We start from the raw sequence: 25,439 nt of genomic DNA, 5'->3' as shown, positions 1-25,439 counted from the left end.
ACGTCAAAACGGTACGCGCGGGCGCAACAATATTGGTCTCAAAAGTTGCGCGATACTTGAAAGAAAAAAGTCATGAAACATCGTGGCGGGAGCTTATCGTGCTGCGAAGATATTGCGCGAAACGTTGAGGGGGGCGGATTCTGCCCCCCCCCCCAGCCTGATTAGGGTTAATGGACATAACAATCAGCTAACTGCTAGTCACTTTGCTGTGACTAGTGTGTCAGTGAATGAATGCCATAATGAAGATCTAATGCTTGAGCACAAGGTGGCGACGCAAGTTGATCCTTGTCATGCTGGTGCATCTGATTAATTTCCCCACAATTTGTCGGAATTGTGTAGTTTATCTTTAAGTGCTGCCAGCTTCTTCTCAGCATGCATTTACTGTAACACTACCCAGTTGCGTTTTTTGGTGTTGTTTCTTTGAAGGAGAATACAAAGGAGTGTCTGCTGTCATACACAAACACAATTCATGTGTTTAGATTAGATCAAGAATTAACTAGACATACATTGACTTTCTAAGCATGGCCTCACAGTTGTGAATTGGATCAAATGATCCACAGATGCAATGGTTGACATTCTAGCTATGTTTTGATGCTGTTGATTCGGCTATATACTCTTTGAAATAATTTTCTTGAGGGAATTGAATGTTTTTTGATGCTGCATCATTGTCATGTTTATTTTCTTCTATTGATGTAGATGCCTGAAGCCAAGAGTCTATACGAATAACTTCTCAGCATTACTCGGGAACCTGTATGGATCTTTTGGAGTAGCAGCAGAAACCTACTCATCCCACGAACAGCCACTGAAACATGTCATCCGTAGTTTCTCCATCTCTGTGATTCATCCTATGGGTTAACTTTTAGGGAGATCTGCACTGCAAAGCATATTTGTACTTGTTTCTACATGCATACACCTGCCTTTCAAGATTTACTGATACATTGGAGATCATTTTGCCTAATGTACGTTCGTTTCGTCAAAGACCAGTCATTAGACAACGAGGAATTTACCTGACTCAAGCAGGAGTTTAGGACAATTACATTGTACATGCTTGTACTCATCTTCTGCTGCTTTCTGGTCTATTAAAGATTATCATGATATGGCATTCTGGTATAGAGGGGCAGCTTAGCCCCTTCAATATGTACATCATGGAGAAGAAAATCTGGTAAATGAGTGAACACTGTCAGTTACCGACTCAACAGTGACACACAGGACATCAATTTTTGTTGTCGCGACAAATCGTCTCTCGCCACGCGCAGCGATGCCGAGGAAGATTCCGTTCACAGTCGTGTACTCCAGCAGCACGGAGGATGGCTACAACAGCAAAGAGCTGGAGATCCACAACCCGCTGGTCAAGGGATGGGTCGGAGGTCGATTCTGCCTCTTTCCCCAAGAGATAGTGTTGCGCATGCAGGAGAAAACGCGCATCAGGAAGCTGCAGCTTTTGGCTCACCAGTTTTTGATCCGTGAGTAGAAAAAAGGAACAGACATTTGATATGATCTATAGTGGATTATAAGATAGTGATGTTGATTGTTCAGTGTCATTTTGATAGTATAACATAAAAAAAGGATAAATTATCCAAAGAGGAAGTCCATTTTTATTTGAATTTAAACCTGCACAACTTTCACCATCACATGCAGTGTTTCCAATATGTTGATGCATTCATAAACAGGACCAGAGGCAATACAAGACTTAGTGTAGTTTACAATTTCAGAAAGATTGAAATCTATAAGGCATCCACACATTTCATTTCACAAGTTTTAAATGTAAGTTTTATTTGTACATCAGTTTCTCTTCTTGGACATCAATATCAAGATTGAGGTCGTATGCTCCTGTCTAATTTAATTGTATTTTATATGTGTGGGAATACATATTATTGTACTGGTTTAAATTTTGACATTAATTTTTGCCAAACTCTCATGTATCAAAGTTGAGTGAAACCTAGCACTTTTGTGTCTCATCCACAATTTGCGTCGGTTAGAAACAGACATGGACTTTGCTATTTCAGAATATGCAGCTCATGATTTGATGTTACAAGTTCTGAATATTCAATTATGTATTTTGAATTCTGTTCAAAAGAAATGCAAACACAAGAATGGCTCAAAATGATAAGATGATTTGTGGTGTAATTGTGTTAATCGGCTATTAGAGTTTCCTCTGAGGTCTGTCTGTTTATGATTGAGATTCCACTTTAAGAAGAAATTATAGAAATTTCTTCAGAACGTTTTAGTATATTTTGGAAAATGTATGTTTTCTCTGAGCCCTTTGTAATGTTATGTAAAGTGAGATTTGATTGTCTTTTGTGCAGAGTTTCAAGTTACAGGTTAAATGTTATGTATTACCAATTGTATCATTTGTAAATCCTCCCACAGCAACAAAAATAGAGTTCTTCATCGGAAGCCTGCCTCCAGATCATATCAGCAGTTTGAGTGGGCAGAGATACAAGAGATTAGGGTAAGACTTGAAAACTTGGTAAATCGCAAACATTTACAATCATGAAATCTACATGATGACCCATTGATCTAAAATCTGAATCATATGTAAATTCGACCATATCCGTAGTCACATGTTTGATATTAGAAGGCAAATGTGCATTATATCTGCAGGTCTGCATGCTTGCTGGTAGCAGTATTTATAAAGTAGTAAAGCTTTGATGTAGACTAGCCAAAGTACTGTCTTCTCTTTCCACCATAGTCTGATCTGTACTGTGTGTGTGCGTGTGTGTGTTGTGTGTGTGTTGTTGGTGTGTGTGTGTGTGTGTGTGTGTGTGTGTGTGTATTTTATTAACCACTCATATTCATGAGGTACTTTTATATTCATTCTCATGAAATACATGAAACTATGCAACAAAATGCAATTAGAAATAAGATAGCAATGAAGCAGTGACAGGTGAATTTAGATGTTCAGTACGATAATGGCAGTAAATGATTAAAGGGATGGTGCGTACAGTATTGGTGGAGATGAGAATTGGGCTTTTAAATTTTTGCAAGATACCAAGAAAACACTTACGATGTAGTCCAGAGCATACCATTTTAAGAGGAATTCAAACTTTATTCGATGAAAATCGGGTTTGGAATGACTGAAACATCCAAAAACAAAGTAAAACAAAGCGATCGTAATAAAGTGTGGGTCCCACACTTTATTAGAATTGCTCTTTTTTAGATATATCTCAGCCATTTCAAAACCAATTTTCATCAAATAAACATTGAAACCTCATAGAATTACATGCTCTTTCATATTTCATAAGAGGTTTCCCATTATCTCACCAAAAAATGTTACTTAGAAACTTGAAATTAGGTCTCAACCAAAACTATACAATCCCTTTAAGTGCTGTTTCTACTAGATATTACACTACTACTGTACTGCACTCATAAAGCCTTCATCATCTACCTCTTTATCTCACAGGTTTGTGACACTCTCGGAAAACTCCAAAACGGGGTTCAAGGCCCGTGAGCTGAAATCTGTCCACGTGGACGCCATTGGAAAGTACCTGAGACTTGTCATCTACAAGAACCATGTCAACAAGTACAACATGTACAACCAGGTAGGCCAGAAAACTATCCAAGGGTGCGTTCGAACGCTCTAAAGCGAACCAAAGCGAACTGAACTAAAGCGTACCGTACCGTACCATGCCAATTTTGGTGCGTTCGAGCGCTCTGTGGAGAAAGCGTGCCTCACAAGTTATTTTTAGAAAAGGTCACGCTTGTTTACAGCAAGAATGTCATTCACCTCTCGCTTGAACTACTTACAGCTGTCCCGAACAAAGAGAATGATGTTTTTGCATTGAGACGTATGTGCTTGATACACGCATGCTTTACAACAAACTTTTGGTACGCTTTGGTACGCTTTTGGAGCACATCGGGAAGTGGTCCACTTTTGGCTCGGTACAGTACGGTATGGTACACTTTAGGAGCGTTCGAACGCTCCTCTGGCGCGGGTACGGTATGGTACAGGTCGCTTTAGGAGAGCACTCGAACGCACCCAAAGAGAGGAAGTAGGGTGGTTACAAATTAGCTTCTAAAGGGTAGCCAAAATGTGCATGCAATGATCTACCACAATATGAAAAAAAAAAAATAGATAAAGCCAATGGAATGCAAACCAGAATATGCTCTTTTTATGTTTACATGTATGAAATTAAGGAGAAAGGTTTACGGTGACACAATGTGTATGTAATCTTTATCCAGACTACATACACATGGTGTCACCGCAAACCTTTCTCCCTCATTTACTTGAACACCATGCAAACCTTCAAGCAACACATCATGAAATTGCATACTAAGATATTCTTAAGTCCACCTATCACCAGCATAATTTGCCAAATGTTGTGTTATTACAAAAAAAGAAAAATGCTTGCCAAACTACAGACCAAGGACTTATTGAGGACCAGTTTGCTTTTCAGCTATTTGGTAGTCAGAACCATGCATTTTGATGCTAATTCTGTGCTGTTCTCTTGCAATATCTCCAAGCCTTTGATGTACAATAGCAGTATTGTGAAAGTGTTAAATATAACTTACGTTTCAGACAGTTTTGAGCTTTAAGGGTCTTGATAAACTTGTGTCCATTTGTTCATAATTGCCATAAGAAAGCAATAATATAATCTGTTTATGTCATCATGAAGTCATGGTTATGATATTCTCAGTCTCTTCCTCCAGTTAAGTAAAAAATAAAATCCATAAGAATATGAATAAAAAACATCCATCCCTGCCCCCTCTTTATGCGTTGTTGTTGTTCGGGTTTTTTTTTTTACAAGGTTGGCCTGGTTGCTGTTAATATCATCGGCGATGAGGTCGATAACGAGAACAACGTTAAGAAGGGCCCCAACTCCCGCGTGAATAACGTCATCAACCAAAGCATGCCCCCTGGGACGGAGTTTAAGGATGAGGTAGAGGACGGGAGTAAGTGGGAAGTGGCCCCCGCTGTTCTTGGTGCTGTCAACAAGTAAGATCTTGTTTTGCTCTGCAATACTTTATTCTACAGAAGTAATTCTGTAGTAGCATTAATATCACATGCACTCTTAGGTGCCCATAATGTGTGATGAGGAATTGTTTACTGAATTTCCAACATTCTCTATCTTTGGGTGATTTGTCCAAAAGTTAGTCAAAGTTTCAGCCAGAATACATTGCTCATAATAATGTCATGATGATTTTGCCTTTCATTAATCTATATATACCTATGATACATTACCTGTTGGGGAAAAGAAGGGTAGTCCAATGTTTTTGTTTGGGAATGCTCTTGAGAACACAGAATATCCAAGTTGTTCTTCTTCAGCCCTTACCTACTGATTATTGAAACACTCAAATGTATTTATTTGTAGCCAACTTTTAAGAGCTAGTCATTGTATTCTCTAAATTATATCAATTTCTTACTACCCTTTGACAGAACTCGGAAAAATAAAGATCTGGGGTCATTCAAATGTGATGCTGCATTACACGTACATAAGGAGAAAAGGAATGATGCCTGTTATTCAAATCTACTCTTGGACAAAGCATGATATGTTATTCTGCACCAGCATTTGTGGGCGCAATGCCAGATATTCAAATGTGATACTATATACTCATAACGCTTATGATTTCAGTCAACTCTTGGGTATTAAAATCACAATATGCTATTCTGCACTTTCATTTGTAGGGTTAGTTCTTGCTTTGCTCTGTATTCTGTCTAAGAATTTGTATGAGTGTGTGTGTATGCTTACGTCCTGCCTGTCAGACCCGACTTTATCTCGCCGATGGATGACCTAGCCTTTGACATGTACCAGGACCCAGAGGTGGCCAACATCATCCGGAAACTGGACACCAGGAAGAACGAGGCGGTCATCAGTGAGTCCAACCAAACACTTGATATTATTATAATACCACGTCCAGTCCCCAGTTGCACAGAGACACCGTATCACGCTAGATGTAAACATTGATGAAAGCAGAGTGGGGATTAAGCCCCTTAACTTTGGATGTCAATGGCATGATGAGATGGTGGTACTATTTACAGAGGGTCAACCCCCTCCCCTTCGCCTGTTATATACATTTGTCTCTGCACAGGTCTGTAGATGAATATGTACCTCCCCCCCTTCCCACTCCCACCCGCAACTTTATAAATGGCCTTATAAGAATGAATGTAGAGTGAATTTGACAGGAGTTACAATTTGCAGTCAAGTGGTCAGTACATATTTCTTTGTTTGGATGCTTGCTTTTTTGTGTTAACTCTAAAATTTTGACACCATGTTGCCTCTTGTTTTGATGAAGATAACTTTGATGAATTGAAAGCATTGAATTCTGTATTTTCTGATGTTGTTTTTACAGAAGAGCAGTTTGATTTAGCCAAGAGAGTGAAGTATGCCATCAATGATCTGCAAAAGGTATGCCTAGTGTGCCTGTTAGCTAATTAGCTGATTCATCATAACTCTTGTAGCGATTCAGTTCTTGAATCTTGCATTATTTTGTTTGTGTGTGTGTCTGCTCTATTCATAGCATGTCATGATATTTTGTAGAGCTGATTGTTCACAGGCCATGTGCTGAAATGTCATATGATTTGGTGTAGTGAGAATATTTTTTCCCCCATTAATGTTACACAATTATGAATAAGGTGATGATGATTATGATTGAATGACTAATGTTGTTATATCATTAGTAGTATTAGTAGTAGAAGTAGAAGAAGTTGTAGTAATAGTAGTAGTAGTTACACTGCTAGTAATAATTGTAATATTTGTAGTACAAATGTAATAAAATAGTAGTGGTACTATTATTTCCACATTTTGTAAGACATTTAAGTGTTATGTTTCCAAAGCTATTATTTCATATGTACTTGTATGTACACTGTGCATGTATTTGATTATTGTTCATATTCTCATTTGTATACCGATCCTTTCAGTCCTTTACTTGCTACTGCTGATCAGTCGTTTTTTATATCAATTAAAAATGAATAAATAAAATATTATTCTTGTATTACATGTTGTATGCATAAAAATGCACATTACTCGATTATGTAATTATATTTTGTGAGAAGAATGTTCATGTATATTCAAACGAGTGCTACAAAGATGATCTTGTCCTGCATTCAGGTTGGAGAGAGGCTGGGGAGATACGAAGTGGAGAAGAGACGGGCAATAGAAACGGAGGACTACGACCTGGCGAAGGTCAAGAAGATTCAGATGGACGAATACCGGCTGCAGATCTACAAACAGCTGGAGCTCTACGACCTCCTGCAGATGACCAAGGTCAGTGGTCAGCCCCTTGATTGGTGCAAATAGTGGTCAGCTGATATTGGTGCAAAACACCTGGGCCCTACTTTATAGAGAGTTATAATTGATTGTATACATGTAATTGCTTTCTATCATGAGTATATAGCAGCCTGTGTGTTAAGGAAATATATAATCAATTATATCTTTTGATAAAACAGGGCCCTGGCCCCATTTCATAAAAAAGTTAATATGATAGCAACTCTTGCTGGAATGGCAATTGTCATGGTAATGGCAAGAATCAAGCTTCCTGATTGGCTTTTGCTACTTGGGAAGTTGTCATTCCAGCAAGAGTTGTTCTCCTATCATGTTTTATGAATGGGGCCTTGATTACATAACCATGCTTGTGTAAGTAGTAAATGCTAATTCATTGTAGTGTACAAGGATAGTAAAAAAAATTCCATAGATGATGAATAAAAGTTCAAGATGCTTATAAAAGAACCATGTGGGAAAAAAAATTATTGTAATTAGTACAGGTTGATCTGGTCATATTAGGCGTTGATACAGCACACCCTAGATGTAACAAGCAACATTTTACAGCACATTTGTAAGATAACTTTTGAAAAATTACTGTTAATTGTAATATTTTGTCAGAATGAGCACAACTTGGTTGTCCAAATGCTCCTCGTTATTTTATGACTGTCATGTACTTTGATGACTGTCATGTACTTTGATAAAATTATATACAAATAAGCAAATTCTTGAAAATATCAAAGGGGCAGGAGTGACGTGGCGTGTGGTTGAAAGATTAGCATATGGATACATATCCATGGTTTGTGGTATTATTTTAACCATGGCTATTTCTCCTCTGTGAGCACTAGCTGTTAGCTCTCGTCAAACACACTCAAAAATGAGTCCCAGCGACTTGCTGAAGTTTCTATAAAGGAATAAAAAGAAATACTACACCAATAGAAGTCCTGAATGACATTTATATGCCTTGATATGATTTGAGTCATGTTGTTGCACTTTCCCTCTGTGCGTTCTTTCAATTCACATCCTCGGGAGGATGTAGACATGCTTTGATAGTTATATGTTGTATCAGAATTTAGTATTTTATGGTTTCATACTTGTTTGTTTGTTTGTTTTTTGCATGCTAGTTTTACAATATTTCACTGATCTTTTCCATTTGCTTTGACTTCCCTGACCTATGACTTCCTATGAAGTTAGCTGTATTTGTATTTCATTATTATTATTTTTTTTTAAGCAATATGCTTTATGAAGCATGTGTGATACACATGTCAACCTTCCTTTATTTCTTACATGCCTCAGTCCCTAGTTTGGCCACCAAAGATTACCACTGTAAGTTTTCTGATCCTGTTTGTATTATAAGGGCATCAGGATATCATGGCATACTAACAATATTTATCCACCCCCCCCCCCCCCCCCCCCCCAAATGATGACAGTGAGCTTGAACCAGTCGTGTACTGTGTGAAACAAATGCAATGAAGAAACAAAGTTACCACAAACATGTTGAATATGAAGTGGACTAACAGAAAAAGCTTGACATGCATTTCTTGTATTTATCCTGAGTTTCCAGCCAAAGCAATTCACCAGCTAACCATTACATCTTTCCGTCCTGTGTTTGTAATGTACTGTTATGTGTAACTAAAAGTTGACCACTGGTGCGACAAATTAAAGGACAAGTTCACCTTCATAAACATAAGGATTGAGAGAATGCAACAATATTAGTAGAACACATCAGTGAAAGTTTGAGGAAAATTGGACAATCGATGCAAAAGTTATGAATTTTTAAAATTTCTGTTTTGGAACCGCTGGATGAGGAGACTACTACAGCTTGTGAGTCATTGCGTACAACAGTATAAAGAAAATATAAAGAAAATTCAACATATTTTCACTTTTTTCGCATAATGAAAGAGCACTTGACTTGCCTCTTTCTAAAGGCAGGGGGAATAATATTACCCATAACATTTGTCGGTAACGAGTCGGGGGAATGTGTACTCTTTTCATAAGATGAAATTTTGTGAAATTCTCTTTATATTTTCCTTATATTGTTGTACGCATGTGACATCTAAGTTTTTCACACACTGCAGTAGTCTTCTCATCCAGCGGTTACTGCACAAAAACTTCAAAAATTCATAACTTTTGAACGGATTGTCCGATTTTCCTCAAACTTTCAATGATGTGTTCTACTAATATTGCTACATTCTCTCAATCCTTATGTTTATGAAGGTGAACTTGTCCTTTAAATGTGCCTGCAATGTTTTCAGTTATGTGCCTGCAATGTTTTCAGTTATTTGCACTAAGTAAATGATGATAAAATGCCTAATTATTTTGTACACTGAAAACAACACCCATTTGCTTTGCACACATGCACTGTAACATGATACCAACTAAATCGCTATAACGTGATAAGTATTCACGTGAGGCATCATAACAGTAAGTGTATAACACTCAGCAACTCTCCATTGTAATGTATGACCTAATCAGAGGTCATAAAGCATCTGAATACGGGACCCCATCTTCTGGAAGCTTTTGCTGCTTTTCCAATATTATACTGTGGTGAATAATACTTGTTCATTTGTGAAATATTTACCAGTATTTGTACTGAACATTTCTGTGTTGTTTGAATGAACTGCTGTATAACATTTAGTAAAATATTCATGCAAATGCTTCCTCATTTAGTCAAATATTGCCATCATATTAGCTGTTTGGTTTTATTTGTCACAAATATAAGCTGCACTCTATCATTATTTTCAAACTTGCTCAATTTTGGAGCCAAAACTATTTGACATGTGATAGTTTGAAGTTGACAGTTACAACTATCATGTATAGATATGTATCCATACATGTACAAGTAGATTAAATGATACGTGTACATAGTGTACATTCTGCATTTACAAAAAAGTAAACTGTAAATATTCATTTGACAAATAACTGCCTGTACTCTCTTTTTATCCCACCCCCCACAGGATTTTAAAGTGAGCATACAAATGTATTGTTGTCTGTAATTTTATTGTATACAAATGACTTGTAGGTTCAGGTGGGTTAGATGTACTGCTTGCACACAATTCCACTCACTCACCTTTGAGTCGGTTTTTATGCCTCCGCCACGAAGTGTCGCGGGAGGCATTATGTTTTCGAATTGTCCGTCCGTCTGTCCTTCCATCCGTAATCAATTTTGTGGACAGCATAGCTAAAAAGCCGTTTGAGGTATCCTAATGAAATTTGGCGTGTATATGACTGAGTGGGCGAAGTTGTGCTTGTCAACTGTTGGGTGCACATGCTCAAGGTCAAAGGTCAAAAGTTCAAGGTCAAATACTCAAAATTTCACTATTTCCCCCATATCTATGCAATGCCTGAAGGTATTTTCGTGAAACTTAGTGTATACATGTACTGCTAAATAAATTCTTCAGGGAGAGTTTGAGGTCATGAGAGTTTGGGGGTCAAAGGTCAAAGGTCAAGTGAAAATATGAAAGTTTCACTTTTTTCTCCATATCTCGCAAATGGTTCAGGGTATCTTCATGGAACTTAGTACAAATGCATGTACTGACTGGCAGTGATTATGTAGGAAATATGGGGTCATTAGTCCAAGGTCAGGGGTCAAAGGTCAAGGTGAAAATGCTAAAAATTTTACTATTTGATACTGAAGTTACACTTTTTATGCCTCCGCCACGAAGTGGTGCCGGAGGCATCATTCTCCATACTTAGAAAATTACTTAATGCATAAACTTATGAGAGGGTCAAAAGTCAAGTAAAAATCCCCAAATACCTGCACTCTTAAACAATATTGCCAATCATTCAATTATACCTAGTTCAATGAAAGTGAACATTCAACACATTTGTGACAAACCCGTCATTTTAATATTTTGCCAATTATGTGAAACTGTCATCACACATTGCCAAGACATTGTACTATTTGGAGAACCATGCATTATGGCGGAGGCATACCAGTTGCCATAGCGACATTTCTAGTATAAAATGGATCAAATATTCCTAAAAAACATGGTTAAATTTTGAACTGACTGTATTTTATGGGCTGCATTGAAAAATCATGTGTCTGGTAATTGAAGACCGGAATATAAGAACGACCCAAGTCCAATTTTTGGCCAAATTCAGTGTAACATGGGAACTTGTGGCTTATGCAAGGACTCATCTTGTGTATAAATGATAAATCCTTATTACCCCCGGAAGTGCCTGAAATGAATGAGTTAAATCTTATATTAGTCTAAGAATGAAGGACTTGGGTCATTCTTACATTCATATAATAGCGCCCTCTCTCATCCTTCTCTCATGTCTATAGCAGAATATCATGTATATGAATCAAAGAACGACCCAAGTCCACCACACAAAATGGCCTCTCCACAAATAATGTAAATGTTAATTGTCATAATAATATATGTTTTGATTTGTATATACAATGTTGCCTTCCCATCACAGTTAAATAGAATATTATTGGACAAATAAAAAAGATATAAAGTTTTTTTTAGTTTACTCGAAATGGTCTTCCATGGACTTGGGTCGTTCTTATATTCATATACTCAATTACAAGTTGCATGGTTATGGAAAATGGCATAACTGAAAGGAAACTATGAGTGCAGTCAGTAAGACATCTTAACATTGTAATTGACCAATCAAATTGCAAGAATTCCCTAACTCGTTTCATGAAAGACATCATCATATCAACTCGCACATTCCACCTTCAGCCCGAGGTGACCCCAATCGTCGCACCTAAGCACCTTTCACCGCGGCAGGAGGAGATCGATGCGGTCGGGAAGCCGCTGACGCCCGAGCAGGGCAAACCAAAGCCGAGTCCCAGGGATTCATCCCCACCGCTGGCTCCCAAGGTGTCATTCATGTACAATGCCGACGACCGACCGCTGCCCACCCTTAAAAAGTGAGTGTAGCCGTAGCCACAGGAACCAATCAGCTGTAAAGTTTTCCTTTTCTCTCTATTTTTTGGTAATTTTTTTTGTATTTGAGGCATAGTGGTTTGCTTGTTTGTTTGTTTATTCATTTTTTTGTTTGTTTTTGTTATTTTTGTATCATTTTCCATCTGAGAAGATGGCCAGATAGCCCATATTCAGCTGCGCTTACGCTGGTCTTCCATGGGGTCCAGTTGGATGTGAGGCGGGTCCACTTCACTGGGTTAAACACCCTTCTCTTTGCAATGAATGAATGAATGAAGCGGGATCTTTTACATGCATGAGTTGTGACTCTCTCACACACGGGACCTCCATTTCATGTTGGTTGGTGCATAAAGGCTGAGAGCCATCAAACATTACCACAGGGAGTTTTTCTCCGTCAAATTAAAGGACAAGTTCACCTTCACATAATTGTGAATTGAGAAAATGCATCAATATTAATAGAACACATCAGTGAAAGTTTGAGGAAAATGGGACAATCCATTCAAAAGTTATGAATTTTGAAGTTTCAGTGTGGCAATCGCAGGATGAGAAGACTGCTACAGCTTGTGATGTCGTGTAGAATGATATAAAGAAAATATAAAGACAATTTAACATAATTTCTCTTTTCTCACATATTAAAAGTTAACTTGATAGGCCTCTTTCAGAAGGCAGGGGGAATAAAATTACTCTTAACATACGTCAGTGACAAGCCGAGGTGATGTGTTCATTTTTCAAAAAATTAAATTTTGTGAAATTCTCTTTATATTTTCGTTATATCTCATTCTATGCATGTGACATCACAAACTGTAGTAGACTTCTCATCCAGCAGTGACTGCGCAGAAACTTCAAAAATTCATAACTTTTGAGTGGATTTTCTAATTTTCCCCAAACTTTCCCTGATGTGTTCTGCTAATATTGCTGCATTCACTGAATCCACATGAAGGTGGACTTGTCTTCTAACAGAAGTTAGGGTGATCGTTAATTCTCATGGGGCTCTTGTTTACCCCTTCCCCCTTACCCTATAGTTCTCCCCGAGTGGATCCTGAGCCACAGCTTCCCCCAGTGGAGGAGCCGGAGGTAGACCACACCGCCGATGAGGAGACCGGAGGGGGTGGGACCTTGGGCCAGTCGAACACCCAGGCCAACATGAAGAATGTGAGAGAGCTGGACACATCCTCTGAGGTCTTTGGCAGGGACAAGGTGAGAAACTCCTAGCATCTCTTCTCATCAATAACAAGAGAAGCACTCTGAGAGCGCAGACCTCCACCAAGTGGCTCATTTCCACCCATTGCTATACATGCATGCTGAAAATCGGCTAATTTCACAATATAGAAGCCTTTTGTTTATGTCATCAGCTTTCAGCTACATGTACATGGTGCCTCGCCCGAGCAGAGCACATGCTTTATAGAGCGTGTATGCAAACCTCAGATACGTGCAGCTTGAAATCCCAAGTTCATTGTCCCTGTCTGCAGAAAGATTAAACAGATCCTTCAAAAATCCATAAAATCTACTGAATCACTACCAAAACTTAATGATTTGCTCCTTGTGTCATTATCAACTCTTAGTGCAAGTTTCATTCAAATCCATTCACAACTTTTTGAGTTATTTTGCAAATAGACAAACCAATGCTGATAATCACTTAACCCTAAATGTTGTGGCAGAATCTTCCATCATCAACTGTCAGGGTACTGTTTTGTATTGAATTGGAATTGATTGTAAATTTGATACATACAATTATGTTATGGTTATTTACTTACCACCGGAATCAGTCATAAATTCAATGCCCTTCTGCATAATACATGCAAGGATAAAATGGTGATAATTGTGTAGTTTGCAGGCACAAACCCTTGTTGGTCGTAAAGGAATCTGCGCCAAGACTACTACTCAGTATATGCACCACTTCGGCACTGTCCCATAGGCCCTGTGTTGTACCTTCTCCCAACCTCCCCTTGTTGGGAGAGGCTGCAGTGCAGTGGTGCGTGTATTAGTCTTGGCATGTGCAGACTCCTAATACGACCAACAAGGGTTTGTGCCTGCAAACTAATAATTGTGCACAAAATAGTGATGATGATGACATTATGGAGAAGACTGCAATGACAGGGACACAAAGAAAAATGCTGGTAAATTTCATCTACTTATTGTTATACATTAAATACTACATAATGTATTTTTTTTCAAAATGCACCCTTTACATTATCCAAAGAACATGCTGAAATTGCAGGCTTTCAGAGAACATTTCTAGTGCATTTTAGAGTAATGACATGAGACCCCTAATAGGAAATAACCCTTGATAATTTTGTACGTCCACAACAAAAGATGAAAAAGAAGTGCGAGAAATGTATAGCAATATAAAGGGATATGTAGCACAGTCATAAATTTCAGTGTTATAGTAATGCCATTCAGCATAACTTGAGAGTAGAGAGTGTAAAGGAGCGAGAGAGGAGAATTTCGGTGTACGTTTCGAGGAAACAGAGCAAAGTAACAAAATAATTTCAGTTTTGCGTTGGTATCATGAATACAAAAATTAACCCGTTGACGATGGGCTGATTTTGCTACAACACGCATTTCCCCTAGACGCCTGTCCGAGTATACTCAGGACTCATCCTCAATGGGTTAACCCTCTGTATGCCACAGTAATTTTCTGTCTGTTACAGTAATTTTCTGTCTGTTTGTTATATGTATGAAATTTGTGCACATTTGACTCACTAGCACAGAAAGTGTTAAAGAGCTGGAGAAGGAATGTGGAGAGGAATACAAAGTGTTTGAAGCACAATGATGTAATTCTCTTGTCGCAGTGGAGAAATCTATCAGAGAGTTAAATTGGTAAGGATAAATACCCATATATGAAAAGTGATGGATGACTGCTTTGACCCCCTGCCTTTCAGGTGTTAAAGGCTTACTCCAAGAGTTGGGCGTTACGGGAAGAAGGGTTCAACGAAGTGCGGACCCTCATGGAGACAGACGACGAAGGGAAGGAGAGGGAGGATCTACGCACCATGCTCCGATCCGCCATCTTCCTGGCCTCCAAGGGCCTCAAGGATAAAGTCTTTTCAGTAAGTTTCAAGTTTCTTTCTCCATTGCCTGCATGACTCAGCTTTGCTTACTGTAAAAGTGGAATGGACAAGATATTTTTGCGTGATTTTTATTTTATTTAATTTTTTTTTTTTGCACTCAGCCAGGTAAGATAAATTTTGCATGTTTTTAATTCTGCCCAATCAAGACATTAACTAGTGGAACTTAAAAACATGTAAAATCTTTGCCTATTTTCATTTGCACACTAGTTTCACGTCTTGCGAAATTAAAAAAAAAAAAAAATTCCACCACGCCAAAGTGTCCACTTTTACAGTAGTATATTTCTGCTGGAATAGCACTTTTATTTTATCTTCGCCTTTCCATCATTTTCTCTGGTAGACCCTGTTTTTCCCCAGATTGTCCTTTTAACTTTCTTCCTTTTATCTATGATGGTTGACTGTTTTGTTGCCATTGTCTTCATCTCATTTGTTATCCCTGTCTTTTTGTACTTTTTGGAAATTTAACCCTAAAAGGGCCAGGATGTAGAATCAGCCCCCCCCCCCCCCAACATTTGACGCAATAATTCTGCAACAAGAGAAGGCCTCATCATGAGGCTTCTTTACTTTTTTTTGGGAGGTGGTGGTGGGGCTAGGGCAGGGCTCATATACCCAAAATTAGGAAGTGGCCTGAGACAATCCTCGGAACTCTCTTTTTCTTCATTTTTTTCTTCTGCTTCTCCTGATTTACCGTTTACATGCTTTCTAATCTCAGGTATTTAACTCAGCGGTGGACCTCACCCGCTACACCTTCATGGAATTCATCCCAAAGCACAAACTAGGAAAGAACGAGACATCACAGGCTGTCGACAAGATCTTCCCAGAACTCATGTCCCGGATTGGTGATACTGTAAGTCAGTGTAATTTCCTTCTATTTTTTTCTTTTTTGTATAAGACAACACAAAAGGTACTTCACTTTTTCATTTCTTGCCTCTGCATTTGTACATACTGACAGTGATCTTTTCATTATGTTAATCAAATGATTAGCAACACGTGGTGACTGTCCAGTATGGAAATGTTTCATAATCATGCCTGTACTGAATAGTTTACAGAGACTCCAACCCCAAGAACCTTCTGATCTGGAGATTCTCCCGCCTGAAACCCATAGCAAACGGGAGACTCCAACTTGATGTGCGCGAATCGCACATCACAAGCGCAAAGTCCCTTGCGGTCTCGGGTTCGAGATGCTCTCTCGCGCTATTTAAGGCTTATTTTTCAACATACAATGAAAATTGTTAAGAAATCATTTCAAGCAGAAGAAATTAAATCTCAAGCGGGAGAACGGGAGATTCTACAAAAATGGGCTTTCGGCGGGAGATCTCCCGTCGAAAGCGGGAGAGTTGGAGTCTCTTAGTTTACGAAGCAAAATTGAAACAAACAAAGCAAAACAATGGAACACAAAAAGGGACTTGTGAGGCAATTTCAGTCATACTTCATGTAATGTTTATTTGTTATCAACATCAGTATCTTTTGAAAACATGTGAAATATCATGATTCTGTAACATTCTTGCACTTTGCATAAATTCATTCAAATTTTAAGTACCACATTTCTTTGAATTTGTTTTAGTCATCAAAGTTGATTTTAACATGCAGTGGCATGTTGTATATGAGTGTGAACAGAGTGTTTTGTGTCTTTGATATCTTTAGTCATCAAAGTTAATTTGATGGCATGTATGTGAGTGTGAACATAGTGTTTTGTTTTTCTTTAATTTTAACAGAGGGGTGTGTCTCTTTAATGCAAACAGAGCAGGGTGTCCCTTTAATGCAAGCAAAGCTTCATATGATAATAAGTCATGCTGTAATAATTGCATGTGCCCCTCCTTCTAACAGAATGGCAAGCTGATTGCCACGGACATCGACTTCATCATCGAGATGGCCACATTTCCCGACGTGCGGCCCCTGCACTCGATCCCCACCCAGTGCCAGACCCCATTCAAGACTAACAGCCAGGCCAAGATTGCCGTCACCAGGGTCGAGATCGTGGAGCGGCTCATGCGCGAAATAGGACTGGAAAGGCACAGGTAACTTATTCTCGTTTTTCGTTTGTCTTGTTCAAAATGATAGTGGTCAGTGATGTAGTCTCCACTAATACACTTTTCTGTCTGGACTGATAATAGGATTCATATTACCAAAATCACCTAATATGTTTAATGTGCTGTACATTATGTTAGGAGCCTTTGTTGTTATATGTGGATAACTATGATCCTACAAATCATTAAATCATTACCATTCAGGATGATAAGAAAATTTTAGTATGTCTTCCAAGTTCTTTGTTGGTGTACCAGTGATAAACTCTCTTTCAATTACAGTATACACCATGAATTGCTCATATCTTTCACCTGCAATATTCTGATGATTCATGCTTGGCATTAATAGGGCCATTGCAGCAATTTATTCTTTTACCAAAGACAATTTTTACTAGCCGATATTCAATATATCTTTCACAGTGGTATGACGACATCGAGCGTCATGAAATTTGCCAACCATGCCCTGGAGCACACGTCAGGGGCGGTGAGGGAGGCTGCTATCAACCTGATCTTTGAACTCTACAAGGTCAAGGGGTCAGATGTCAAGGACCACCTGCCGCCGGAGGACAGACCCGCCACGTTCAAGAACCCGCTCTATGCCCGCATCTTCGACGGCCTCAACAAGATCGACGGGAAGCCGACCAGAGCTGAACTGAAGGTGTGTGAAAGTTATATGTATGTGAAGAACCTGAGGGGCGCCCTCGCTCTGTTTTGATCCACAGCAAACACCTATGGCCTCATTATTGCAGTAGTCGCCATTTGCATTCCAAGTATCGTTGACAGCATAATAGTAATAGAGTCAAAGGACACCACTCACATTATTATGATTTACCTCCGGTCTGGGTAGTAGTAATATAGCCCTGCCTTGCTTGGGAGATCTTTGACTGCGACTGCTGTAGTTTTGTCTGGTAACATGCATTTTGTCAACTCTAACCCTGATCCATCAGGATTGGGGGGGGGGGGGGAGAGCAGATTACTGCAGAAATTGTCTGTTCATCCAAAGACTGGCTAAACTGAATTTCACTGCATATATTATAATGGAGAATGATTACACAGAACTGGAACAAATTGGAAAGAAATTTACACAAATTTGCCAATTTGTTAGAGAGAGAGAGAGAGAGAGATACATGAATTTTAATCTTCTAAAGAAATGCGATTTGAATTTAGAATTAGTGATGAGTGTAGTAACTACAAGGGTATGATAAGATTACGAGAACAAAAAGAAATTCCAAACGAATATTACTATGCTGCTGCTCTGTCTTTTTAAGTACAGTGTGTACAAGACATGACTCCTTGCAAATTTGCAAATTCAAGGGTGCTTTGACAATAGATGACAAAGAATCAGTCATTTAGAGAATTGCTGTTAAATGTGAATAAGTATGTCGCTGTATCTTTTTAAGATGTGATCAGCTGCACCTGCTGGTCTAGAATGGCCATGGGAACATCAAACCAAATGTCAGTGACCCATGCAAATGTTATCGAGTCTTTCACTGCATCTTTGCTTAGAGGAGATTTTGACTTTGTTAAGCTTCCAAGAATCTTGCAGAGACTTGTGGCTGTTCCCACTTAGCTGCAGTCTAATGCAACTCTGTGTGTACCAGTGCCCAGGTAAGGTGAAGTCAGAGACAGGGCATGTAACCATTCTCTAAGGTCACCACCATGTTCTTTCCCTCAATACATCCTAGGCCCAGGAGAGACTGGTGGCTGTTCCCTTTTTGCTACAGTCTAGTGCAGCTCTTTGCATACCAATGCCCAAGTAGGTTCAAGTCAAAGATGGGGCATGTAACCATTCCCTAATGTCACCATGTTTCTGCTCTTAATGCATCCTAGGCTCAGGCCAAGGCAGCTAAAGAGAACAGCAAGAAAGCCAAGAAGGCGGAGATCGACGAACTTCAGTCACAGCTGGCAGAGCTCAGGGCGGCGGCCCAGGCTGCAGGAAAACTGGTAAATCCCCGCATTTTACTTCAGTTTAGTTTACGTAATTTTGTTTTAATACAGACCAGTGCCAAATATTCAGTATCTTACATACAGTATGCAATATCCAGTATACAGTGTGCAATGTCCAATATCGAATATACAGTGTGCAATATCCAATATCCAATATCCAATAGCTAATATCCCACATCCAATATCCGATAGCCTAAATATTCATTATCCTATATCAAATATGTTATACAATATGCAATATCCAATATCAAACATCATGTATCTAATATATCCAGTATACATATCCTATATTTGAAGTTTTAATGCCGCCATTGAGGATGAAAAGACTTAACTATGTCTTGTGATATAACTTGCGTAGAACAATATAAAGAAAATGTAAACTTTAAGGAAATTTGATATATTTCTACTTTTCTCGCGTAATAAAAGAGCACTTCACCTGCCCCTTTCAGAAGGCAACGGGAATGATATTTCCCTAAACCTATGTCAGTAACAAGTCAAGGGAATGTGTACCTTATTTTTTTTTTCAAAAAATAAAATTTTGTGGAATTCTCTGTTTATTTCCCTCATATTTTCTATGCAAGTGACATCATACACTGCAGTAGTCTTCTAATCCAGAAGTGACTGTGCAGTAAGTTAAAAGATTCATGACTTTTTAATGGATTGTCAGATTTTCCTCAAACTATCACTGATGTGTTCTACTGATATTTCAGCATTCGTTCAATCCACATGTACATTGTATATATTGGTGAATTCATCGTTTAATCTCCATGACAGTGACAAAAATTTGTTAATCGATATTTATCCTGGATTGCAGCCCCCTGAAGCAGAAGAAGAGAAGCCGAGAGGGAAGGAGAAAGGAAAGGAAAGAGGAAAGGAGAAAGGAGATGGAAAAGACAAAGGAAAAGGCAAAGATAAGAGGAAAGGAAAAGAAAAGGACAAGGAAGAAGAGAAAGATGAAAGGAAGGAAGCCGAAAAAGACAATGGTGGCCTTAAAGGTAAGTTGTGTGCAAAGTTTTCGTGAATATGTTTTCATATTTAAAGGAGAAATCCAGACATGTGAAACACTTGTCAGAAATGAAAGAATAACATTTATGAACACAATCTGAGTGAAAGTTTGATCAAAAATTCAATGAAATATAGAAAAGTGATGAAATTGTTAAGTGAAGATAAATGTTCATTGAATATTTTCTGAATATTGATGGAAATGAGTGAGCCGATGATGTCATCGCCTCACGCCTTGCCGTTATACTGTAACTTGGACACAAATTTTGAAATGTTCATTTCTTGTTGTTGTTGATACTGTTCAAATGCAGTTACAAATAATGCACATCCCTGTCTCAAATGCTCGCATATCTCACTGATCATTATTTTTGAAGTTATTCAGTGAGGAATTATGTTAAGTTTTACACTTTTTTACAGAAAAATTGAAGTTTTTGCCAAGATTTGTATATGGTCAATAGAAAATTGAGAGATGATGACATCGTATGAGACATCCGAGAAATCTGGAGACTTGCAAGACGGGGTTATCATCGAAGTAGAGATGAGAATTATGTAACACACTATAAACAGCACAAACAAATTTAAACACATTTTACACATGACCAAAAAAACTAACATGGCAAAGATAAAATCACCACAAAGTTCCCAAGCTCCTCAATTCCTCAACCATAGACCTGCATTCACTATCTACTTCCCATTGCAGCGCCCACGAACAAGAAGATCCCGCCCCGCGCCCCGAGCATCGCCGACCAGTCCGAGTTTGGGGAAGACATGGACCAGCAGTGCATCTTCTGCTTGGAGAAGGACCCTAAGTTCAAGGAGGAAGGGTTGGACATGCACTACTGGCGCTACTGCCCGATGCTGACCAAATGCCAGTCCTGCAAGCAGGTCAGTGACCCCTTGACCTCCAGATGAATTTCAGACTTTTACATTTGAACAACAATAAATTAGTTAGTACAGAGTTTCAGAATTTATAGTGATTGGGATGAAGGATAAGAATGTTCTGAAAATTTATAACAAATTGCAATGAACAAGGATGATGACATGGCAGCCTCACCATAAGAATGCTTGAGTCGGGGCTCAAGGAAGCAGAACAAAAGAAGAAGGGATGCATATAGATTATACACAGGTGAACTTGTTAAGCAAGTGGTATTGTAATGGAATTACATCACTGCTACATTTCTGAAATATGTGAGGCTCTTATGTCATCAACACTCAGCGTACTTTGTTTAAGATTTTTCAGAGTACTGGTTTCTCTGCTCAAGGACCACAATAAATTCCACAAATCTATACATGGAGCTGTAGATTTATGTACGACATGATGTGACATTATGAAAATCATCTGGAATGCCCATTTAACTCGTCACGTCCAAGAAACATAGTTTTATGATGCATCTTTAGGCATAAATTTTAACTTCTCATTGTAAGTGTTATGGGAGAAAGAGTAAAGAGACCTGAACTCTTTTAATTAAATCCTTTCTTGTTGTTCATGTTTTTGTATAAGTTACAAAATTTTCAAATCCTCTTGATTGTAGGTGTATGACTGAATCTTAAGTTGGCAACACATCATAGAAGACTGATGATGCTGTTTCTTTGTCAAATTGACAAAATTCAGTGTCACATATTCTTTTCTGATTAGTGAAGGTTTGGTACACTTTATGCAGTCTTTCAATCCGATGTACACATGTAATGCTTCAAATCTTACAAGTACCATGTTTTAACCTTGAAGCATATAAACCTATATGCAGTATTCTCAGCTCTAAACTCTTATGGGTGTGCTTTCGTTTTACTCAGTGTTTCTTTTATTAAACTTCTCACCAGTTGCTTTGTGTATTGTTTGACATAAAAAAAATGACATAAATAGATATATCTGTGTGTATTATTTCAATATCTTGTAGGTGATGGGGCTGCTGTATGTCACATGAAAATGATATTTCTGGATTCTTAAAACATGTTTGTGTGTTTTCACCCAGCAGTATGTTGTACTTCAATCAAACGAAGTGCAGGACACATCATGCATTTGTCACAAACCTCGGGGCTTACATATTTAACTTGTTCATCTTATATTGTCTTTTGTGTGTCTGTGTTTGTATGTGTGTGTGTGTGTGTTTCACCTTTGACCTGTTTTGCAGGTGGTGGAGGTGTCGGGTCTGACGGACCACCTCCTGACGGAGTGTGAGCAGAGGACGGAGTTTGCAAAGTGCCCTCGCTGCTCGGAAACGCACAGCAAGGCGGAGATCGACAAATACGTGTCTGAGAAGTTATGCCAACGTAAGTGGATCGTTCCCTTTCATTGGCTATTTAAGTCCCATTGTAGTCATCCGCTGGATCCTGTGCTTGACTGGCACAGGTTTTATGTGCACTTTGTTGATTGTTTTTTTTTGAAAAATTTTGCGTCAAAAGGTCTCTCAAGTTTCAATTCATACCTGAAAGCAGCACACACGGCAGTTTTCCTAATTTTGATCAAACTTGATATGTGGGTGACAAAGGGCTTTTTGCAGATATAATGTCTGTATAAAACATGTGAATCAAACCATTATCAAAATTTGTGAAATGAGAATTTACTGGAAATGATGGGATGGATATGTTTGACTTGAGGTCCTAGCAGATCTTGTAGATGTCTTGAGGATCATGCTGTTATTGGTTGTAATAATACCCTGTGAGGCATGCCAATATGAATTGTCTACAGTACCCTGGAGGTAACAGTAACAATGACAAGTTAAATTGGCAGATTGTGTGACTTTTCTAAGCTGATTTCAGTATCAGTCATGAAAGTGTAGCTGAAGCATTGGACCACTATACCCCCTGCCAGAAAGAAAAAGAAAGGGGGACTCTTCTGATTATGAAGGAAAGATAAGGAAAATGAGAAAACAGTGACAGTCATATCAAATACAAATTGATTGTCAACCTACTGAATTATGTATGTAAAAATATGTGTTTTTGTATGTGTATGTGTTCAAGTTATAATTTGCCACCATTCAACAAATCACTACTTTGCAGTTGGTAAATGTGAGCAGCTGTCAAGATGGAATTCCCCTCTTAGAAAACCCCCCAATGTAACCATGCCCCTTCCTTTTACATCTTACAGCTGCTAAGGCTGGGAGTGCCCGCTGCCCCCTCTGCCACTCCAACATCCCTCAGGGTGAGGAGAGCTGGAAGAAACACCTCATGGGGAAGGACGGATGCAAGGCTAGCAAGAGGAGGGAGCAGGCCCTCAAACGAGGTGAGCGGAATGGAATTGAATTGAATTGAATTGAAAGGAATTGAATTTGAACTGAGTTGGATTGAATTGAATTGAATTGAATTGAATTTGAATTGAATTGAATTGAATTAAATTGAGTAGAATAGAATAGAATTGAATTGAATTGAATTGAATGAATTGAATTGAATTGAATTGAATTGAATAGAATTGAATTGAATTGAATTGAATTGAACTGCACTGAATTGAATTGTCCACAAATAAGTATGTTGAAATGTGCCTTCCACCAGCTTTACATACATACAAGAGATATACATAAATAACAATTGTTAAAAAAACAAAACAGTATATGCATGACACACTCCAGAGAACATCTGACAAACGAATATCTTTTACCATAGTTGTTGCAGAAAATGAAAGTATCAATCATTATATTCATAATGCACCCTACATTATATATCTTACTTAGGATAATAATCGGGTAGTTTAGGGTCTTGGTGTAAAATCTGGACTTGTACACTCTGGCTATCCTTGTAAAGATCAATTCTGGACCAGAAATAACTATAAAGACAAACAATCTACAAGCACAACAAAAGCATTTTATCAAAATCAGGTTAAAGTAACAGAAGTTGTTTAATCTTAAAGGGTCGAGAATTTTTGCAAAACAGTTCTCTAGCAGTTGATGTGAATATGCAAATGAGTAAGCTTATGATGATATTACCTCTTAATGTTAATGATTGCTATTTAACATTAAAAAAAAAAGGAAGTCAGATCATGAGATGAAAAATTGCCAGTTCTGTTCAGAAGTAAAAGGGCAGTTTTTGTCTTGCTATTTGGAGGATTTCCGATAAACCTTTCTGTACTTGAATTACTAATCAGTGCATTTTCGAACTCCTCTTGGCCAGTCAAATCAGATATCCTGAATCTGTCAATGAATCAGGTTCAAGTCATGGCTGGCGGAACCGTTGGGGCCGGGGGCCCTCGGTCCCCCCCCCCCACACTTTTTGTGCACCATGCAAAGAAATACCGTACACAAGGTGTCATCACTTTGGGCCCCTCCCCACTTTTTTTAACCCGGAAACAATGTATGTAAGTGGCACTAAAGAGAAATAGATAGATATCTTGAATATGAGCATGGTAAGGTTTTTTTTTTTTTTGCTTGTTAGCTCATGAAACCCAGAAGTGCTGCCCCCCCCCCCCCCCCCCACCCCCCCCACTTTTGAAAACGCTCTGCCGGCCCTGCAAGTAATCCCATAAATCCATATTTCATCATGCTAGCCATTATTGTGTGAGACTGTTGTGTCATTATAACCTCAATGGGTTTGCCTCAGCAACAAAATGTGACATACAGTGCACTTCTGTTATAATTAACAGGGTTATAACAAAACTCTGGTTACAATGAAGTAAAAATTCTTGCCGCAATATCATCCGCTCTATGTATCTTTATTATTTATTTGTTCGGTTATAATAAAATTTAGATATAATGAAAACTGCCAGTCCCAAGGTGTTGAGGGGGGGGGGGGGGGGGGGGGGGGGTGATGCAATAACAATAAACAAACAAAGTTAAACTTGACAGTTTGCAGCAAAGTGTGTGAAAGCTTTAGGGGTTAAATATTTCATTGCTTTGTCCCCATCCTTTGCCCTCTTCCACGACAGCCAAAGCTGCCAAGAGTGATGCAGTGGGACGCAGCAGCAAAGCCAAGTCGGAGGCCAGCAGAAAAGACAAGTCAGAGCCCCGCAGCAAAGACAGGTCAAGGGCCCACAGTAAAGACAGGTCAGAGGTCAGCAGCAAGGACAAGGGGTCAGAGGTCAGTGGCAAAGACAAGTCAAGGGCCCACAGCAAAGACAGGTCAGAGGTCAGCAGCAAGGACAAGGGGTCAGAGGTCAGCGGCAAAGACAAGTCAGAACCCCGCAGCAAAGACAGGTCAAGGGCCCACAGTAAAGATAGGTCAGAGGTCAGCAGCAGGGACAAGGGGTCAGAGGTCAGTAGCAAAGACAAGGGGTCAGAGGTCAGCAGCAAGGACAAGTCCGAGGCTGCAGCCAAGCCTAGACAGAGGGAAAAGAGGGACAAGCCCAAAGGCGGTGGAAAGACGTCCAGAGCTAAGTAA

The 25,439-nt window shown here is 38.9% G+C and overlaps 1 protein-coding gene across 1 annotated transcript; it reads left to right on the top strand.

Annotated features, from left to right (window-relative positions):
• The first annotated feature begins 1,258 nt into the window (after positions 1–1,258).
• Positions 1,259–25,439, top strand: LOC139714205 (centrosomal protein of 104 kDa-like). Its single transcript, XM_071625920.1, has 19 exons — positions 1,259–1,463; positions 2,371–2,452; positions 3,404–3,542; positions 4,749–4,936; positions 5,705–5,814; positions 6,292–6,347; positions 7,050–7,205; positions 8,496–8,525; positions 11,891–12,081; positions 13,117–13,291; positions 14,977–15,144; positions 15,875–16,009; positions 16,990–17,180; positions 17,607–17,844; positions 19,017–19,164; positions 20,836–21,020; positions 22,265–22,403; positions 23,221–23,355; positions 24,988–25,439. The coding sequence occupies exons 1-19, from the start codon at positions 1,259–1,261 to the stop codon at positions 25,437–25,439; spliced, it is 3,123 nt and encodes a 1,040-aa protein (XP_071482021.1).

This window comes from Diadema antillarum, unplaced genomic scaffold, assembly GCF_040938485.1.
Source record: "Diadema antillarum isolate AM-2024a unplaced genomic scaffold, OU_Dant_1.0 seq00002191_RagTag, whole genome shotgun sequence".
NCBI classification, from domain to species: domain Eukaryota; kingdom Metazoa; phylum Echinodermata; class Echinoidea; order Diadematoida; family Diadematidae; genus Diadema; species Diadema antillarum.
The sequence above is the reverse complement of the archived record's forward strand: the minus strand, read 5'-3'. Positions and strand labels throughout refer to the sequence as shown.